This window comes from Neopsephotus bourkii, unplaced genomic scaffold (assembly GCF_033783945.1).
Source record: "Neopsephotus bourkii isolate Nb327-2 ecotype Australia unplaced genomic scaffold, CSIRO-AGI_Nbou_v1 NB_53, whole genome shotgun sequence".
NCBI lineage: Eukaryota > Metazoa > Chordata > Aves > Psittaciformes > Psittacidae > Neopsephotus > Neopsephotus bourkii.
The window spans coordinates 13,512,224-13,518,646 of record NW_026900570.1 but is presented as its reverse complement, the minus strand read 5'-3'; the positions used below and the strand labels follow the sequence as shown (position 1 = coordinate 13,518,646).

General features: G+C 39.3%; 1 protein-coding gene across 6 annotated transcripts in view; it reads left to right on the top strand.

The window, feature by feature from the left end:
* The window catches only part of ARMC3 (armadillo repeat containing 3), a 58,291-nt gene extending 53,030 nt beyond the window's left edge, over positions 1-5,261 (top strand). For 4 of the 6 annotated variants that reach the window (XM_061351721.1, XM_061351711.1, XM_061351707.1 and 1 more), the window contains 3 exons: positions 576-773; positions 3,198-3,402; positions 4,899-5,261. In XM_061351721.1, the coding sequence (XP_061207705.1) occupies positions 576-773; positions 3,198-3,402; positions 4,899-5,108 (613 nt within the window). In that variant the 3' untranslated portion in view covers positions 5,109-5,261. The remainder of the gene's footprint in view (positions 1-575; positions 774-3,197; positions 3,403-4,898) is intronic. The other 2 variants (XM_061351699.1, XM_061351730.1) reach the window with 2 other exon arrangements.
* The last annotated feature ends 1,162 nt before the right edge of the window (positions 5,262-6,423 follow it).

The following is a 6,423-nucleotide window of genomic DNA, read 5'->3' as shown; positions in this document are numbered from 1 at the left end:
GCAAAACCACAGACTTCTTATAAAATCTTCATCTGACCAGTAGTGTTGTAGTTTGTCTAATGATTGAAGTACATGGACTTACAACTACAGACACTGCTGCCTGGTATGTCCTGTCAAAAATTTTGGCCATTCTTTTGATAATACTTGTTCCTTTATTTGAAATCCAATTTCTATCAACTAAAACCTCACTGGAATCCATGATTTCTAGTTCGTGTCCATATGGAACCAAACTGCAATTGTCTAAAAGTGTTTCTTATATGGATGTGTGTCTCTTCTCCTCTAGATATATGTGAAAGGCATATCAGAGTTATAGACAAAAATAAAATGAGAATTTACAGCAATATTATTATGATGATAGTGACACTTGGTTCATAAGTATCTCCTGAGGGCATGTTCCACAAGTGTTCTCTACAACTTTGTACATTCTAGAGTATTCCTTATCAAGCGGAAAGATTTTTCCTAACTCCCCCTGCAGTCTATTTGTCTAAAATGTTCTGTTGGAGAACTGCTGTATTTGAATTTGGACTTTTGAGATTACAGCATTCTAAATAACTGTACATTGTTTTCTATGTCAGAAAAGTGAAGGGGAAAAAAGAAGAGGAAAAATCAAAAGAAGTTATTCAGTTTCTATCTGCAGTCCAGGATGAAATAAATCTACAAAATACACAGTGGCTACCACCGCCTGACCTCATTTTACTGGATTACATTAATGATGCTTCCAAAACAATTTTACCACTAACTACTACAAAGGAACAGGTTGTGGCTCTTGCACAGTGAGTATCAAATCACATTTCCATAAATAATAGAAATAAGTTCAATTGGTAAAATAACTGTTCTCTCATCTGATGACAACTTTTCCAAGTTTGTTATTTTTCCCATCCTAACTGGAATCCAAATCAGGTCTGGTCTATAATTCTAACATAATTTTAGATTTTAAGCTTCTTGTTCCTAATTTTGTTGTAATTAGTTGAATTGGGTTTGTTTTGAAGAAAAAATCACTTGCCACAAAAGGGTATAAATTTCCCATTTTGAAAATATTCATATGAAAATTTCCATTTCCTTCCCCCCCCCCATTTATGTATCTGTATTGATCCTTTCCAATGAACACCTCCGCTGCATATGATATCATTAAGGAGCCAGAGAGACCTAGGAGCTGCAGTGACTAAATCCACAACCTAAACTCCTAACTTAATAGTTGAGACTGTTGTAACTTGCATGTATCATGTCTGTTCCTTCTTTTATGATCTTTTTTGCCTACTTGGTTTGAAAGCCCCTCAGGACAGGATCTGTCTCATATTTTGTTTTCCTATAAGCCAAAAGCACGAGGCATTTTTCTAATGTAGTTTTTAGGTACTGCTATAATTAATATCCTGATGATTTAATAGTGCCCAAATATTGCAATGGTGCATGTACAGACTGTTGTTATCAATGTGTGATTCATTAGTTACACTGACTACTTGGCCTTAGCACCAATCACTGTCATCTCCAAGCAGTGTGTCTGCTTTCACCTTCTCCCTTCTCTAGTTTAACCTTTACTATCTTAGCAGTTTCCTGGCTACCTCCTGAATCTGGAGAGTTTGGCATCAGATCCCACTGAGTCTCACAAAATCTGTTTCTTCTACTAACTCTCATTTTTAATGAAGTGGTCTAATCTGATAGGAGGCATGACTTTTCTGTTGGTTGCAAAATGTGACAGGACAGATATTCATCCTTTACTATCCAGCTGTGTATAAATCACGCTGCCATCCTCAAGGTGGAATCCATAAAATGCTCTTTCAGATCTGCTCTTCAAACACACCAATGAAATTCTTGCAGACACACAACCCAGCAAAACAATCATGGGAAATTTAAGTAGAATGTTTTCTGTGGGGATTTTTATGTGCATGTTCCATTTTAAGCGGCTGCCTGAATAGCGTGTGTTGAATAGGAACGGGAGGAGGAGGCAGCTGCAGCAGCCCTCGGCAGCCTGGCAGCTTGAGCAGGGTTCCTGCTGTGCTCACCAGGGAGGGAGCCGCGGTAGATGAAGGAACATGCAGTAGTGCTGGCTGTCTCCTTTTAAACAGACAGAGCACATCTTTGTGCATACGTGGGAGCAGTGTGCCTGTAGGATCAGGAAGCTTTGCTCTCTTTACTGAGGGTTGGCTGTAGGCACAAGCAGCACAAGCAACCGCCTGGAGCCCCCACTTCTTCACATTCACCCAGTAATTCCCAACTTCAAGATACCATGTCTAGCCAGCTCAGTGATAATTCCCTGTGCCCATGCTGTTGCAACCAGTACCACCTCAGGCCCCAGGGTTTGAGAAATAAGGCCTCCAGGGTTGTCTTGCACATACTACGTGGATAGAACCTACACAGTTACTGCAAAGGTAATGCAGATCTTAGTTCACTGTCTGAATTAGTGGCTTGTGATTTAAACCCACAACAACTCTGCATCGCCTTGTCCAGAGTGAGGGCCCTCAACAACACTTGTAGCTCTGGCTGAGGACTCTTGAGAGGAACAAAGGTCTTCACATACAGGGACCATGCATAGAAAAGGTGAAGGTGTCTTACAGACTTATAGATGGGGCCTGGTCCTATGTGTGCACAGTCACCCAAAAGTCATCCTTTTGGCAGTGTCTGCAGAGATTGTGAGTTCTGACCTTCAGTTTCTGTGACTAAGCCAATTCTTTTTCATGCATAAATACACACCTCTCACCACCCAAATACTGGCTTCAATACAAGACAGCACACACAGAAGCTGAAGTATCCTTTATGGATATAGTTGCTTTCCTATGTTGGGATCATTACTTGTGGCTTAAATTTTACCCTGTATATTCACATGCCTTAATGACTACTTCAAACAAATGGTAGGGCTGCAGATTGTAATATGTAGCTCACATAATCTGTTACTGTAAAGGTGAACACTAGCTTCTGAGCTACGTCCTTGGTAATGACACGGTTACTGGTGCTTTTCTCTGAGGACCCTGTGCCTATACCAAAGCTCTCCAGAATCTGCTTACAGCAGTTGCACCTTGGTTTAGGTCTGTGACAAATGAGAACAACCTGAGTTATGGTTATTTGCATTTAACAGTTAGCATATATAAAATACAAGTTACTGAATTAACACAGCAAGCATAGCCAAAGTACTAAACTCTTATATGTCATTCAGTTATTGCTTGTATACATTTAATTTGCTACATTTCTGTGGTAAATATGAGAGGAATTACAGATGCAGCTGATTCTGGTATACACTGGAACAGGTTTGTTGCAGACAAGATGGGTGGCCCGATTGAAAGAAACAAACTACATGACTTCAGCTGGGAACTTCACATAAGCGAAATAGAATTTGAACTGAAATGCAATGTTGTGCCTATCGGGAAAGTCAAAAAAGGGACATTCTACCACAGGGCTTTACTTTTCAAGGTACATTAACATTTATTTTACAACATAACATATTGATGTTAAATAGATATTATAAACTAAAGCATACTTGCATCAGTACAATATAATATTTATATTCATGTAAAATCTTTTGTATACACTTAAATCGTTTTTCACTGGCAAAGTTGATTTCCCAGTGAATGAAAGCCAGCATCGCTTCTTTCTGTAAACATTCTTGTTGTCATTAAATTGTCTTAAGTGATATCTGCAGAATACTTGATAAATGGCAAAAAGCCAGAATATTTGATTGGGAGTCAAAACATTTTACATTTTCTGTAAACTGTAAAATACTGAATTATGCAGCTTCCTTTCTTTTCTATGCTGCAAATATAAACTTGTTGGGAAAATTTTTATTTGGTATCTATCCAGTATTCTATAATAGTATATAACAGCTTTTATGTTCTAGTTTCTGAAATTGGAAAGATTAATTTCTTCTCTCTTCATGTGAAGATGTACTGGTGCAGCCTGCATATCTGTTCTATCCTTTTTCCTTGGCTGTCGGGTAGCTGGACTTTTCTTCTTCTTGGATGGAAAAGACAAGAGAAGCAAGAGCCTAGCACATTAAGTGTGAAGGACCCAGGAAACAGAACACAGGAGAAAAAGCACAGTCCTAAATTTATGGTATCCATAGGGAGAGAAAGTTCCTGACATATTTTATGGAGGTCTGAGGACATGAATTAATTGTGCTGAAGCAGCACTGATGTTCGCTTACCCTGCACTGTCCTAAGAAACCTTTGCAGGGACAGATCATCTCTCTTAAAGCCACAACAGTCTAAGCATTGGTTAGCCTTGCCCATTCATAACAAGTTAAAAATCTTCCAGGATCTCATTTCCTCACAGCAGATGCATTCTGAGAAAGCAGTTTTTCAGCTGGAAACCATTATAGGTCTGTCAGTGATAGCACAGCACAGAGGAAAGGCAGGTGTTTCATCTAGCAGATGCTTGCCTCGCATTTCATTGCTTCCCATACTTGCAGGGCTGAAAAGCAAGGAGTGTGCTCTGGAGTGAAGCAGCAGTCCTAAACTTACACCGATAGAAATGTTGCATTTTTACACCTGATATTTCATAGTAGCTGTATGTGTGCAATACCTATACCTCATTGCCTCAATAGACAGTTCTTCAAAATCTTATTCAGAAGTAAGTCTTCCAACTAACAAAAGAACATTCCTAGGCACTGCGGCTATTGCGCTTGTTTATCATCCAATCCTTCAGATCTCAAATCAAGAGTTAAAATTAGTATTTTTCATGTTGTGCATACAATATGGTACAAACAACATTTTTAAAGGCCACACTTTCTAGGCAGAACTAACAATAAGGATTCACAGTTTGGAACACTTTAGAGATTTACAAAGTGTGTTTCAAGAAAGAGCTTGGCCTCTCAGGTATCTGTTTTCTTTTTAAGCATCTCTTGGCCTTGCTTTGTATCACAGAAGCTACATGTATTAACTGTGATTAACTCCTTTTTCTTTCCTTTTTAGGCAATAGCAGACAGAATTGGCATTGGCTGTAGTTTAGTTCGTGGCAAGTACAACAGAGCTTGGAATGAAGTTAAATTGGTTGATGACTCTCCTCAAGGAATAACTCGGCTTCTGCTTCCCCCTCGCGAGTATATTGTAGATCTAATGTTTGAGCCAGGCCGCTTGATAAAAGAGGGCAGCGTAGAGGCAGATCAGTACAAACATATTTAATCATTTTGACAAATGTCACCAAAGTACCTATTTTAAAGATGTTTGCAGTGCTAATGTTTATGAAACATGAGGGGTTTCAGGTCCAGCTATCAAAAAGAAGCATAACTGGTATGTTTTCCTAAATGTTTAATTTAACATATTTTAGGTATCCAACTTCAATGCTTAGAAATGTTATTCATTTTTCTGGTACTATTTTAAGGCTAAACTAAAACTAAGGATTAAAATTTGGTAGCTCAAGAATACTTGGTACATGCTAACATTATAATGCTTATTCAGTAGTTTTAAATTATTTCCAAAATACAGTATATTCTTTTTTTCTTATGTTCCTTCAAAGCCTATGCACATTTACAGGAGTTGTATGTCCATGAAGCAAGAAAATGTGAGGGCTGGTAAAGTAACAAGTCACCTAAAAACAACTGGACAATTTTTTGTGTGAAATAACCCAGGAACTGAGAATTAGAAGAACTAAGATAACAGCGTACTTTCAGCCTTGTAGAAGACATCCCATTCATATTGCTTGGAACTTGGCAGAGTTAATAATTACAGATAATAGCATACTCTGGATAAATACTGTTTGTCCTGGCACAAGGAAGACAGATGATTGATAAGTTACTGCTTGCAATCTCCATTTGAATTTTTTATCTTTCACTTGAGGTTAAAATGGACTCTGAGAAGGAAGCAGTTTTAGACAGGGAGTTTGTATTTCTTGCAGCCTTGGGTAATGTGATGTGGCTACATTGTGGTGGTGCATCTAAGAGGTGAAACACTGGCTACAGCACTCTGGTAAACACTTTCTGGTGAAACTGGAAGGAAGGTACTGGAGTATTTCAGGGAGCACCACTACCAAGTGAGTTTACTATGGGACAGAAAAAGACCTGTATGTAAGTTGGGCCAATGCACATTGTCTGAATCAAAGAGAATGCAACTCCCACAGGTTGAGATAAGAACAGTTTAGTAACTAAGGTAGAACACAAATCACTACTGCTGCCACCAATAATAGTAATGATAAAGGAAATAACAAGGGAAGAGAATACATCACCCCATCACCAGCCGACCGATAACTCACCCCCCCAGCCCGACCAAGCACCGAGTGATACCTCCTCCAACCCTGCAGACCCCTAGCCCTTCCGGGTAACTCTCCAGTTACATCCTGGGCATGACATGCTGTGGTATGGAATACCTCTTTGGTCAGTTTGGGTCAGGTGTCCTGTCTCTGCTTCCTCCCGGATTCCCTCCTCCCTGGCAGAGCATGAGGGTCACAAAGTCCTTGGCCAAACCAAAACATCATTGTTTTTCAGCTCTGTTCCCAGCCCGA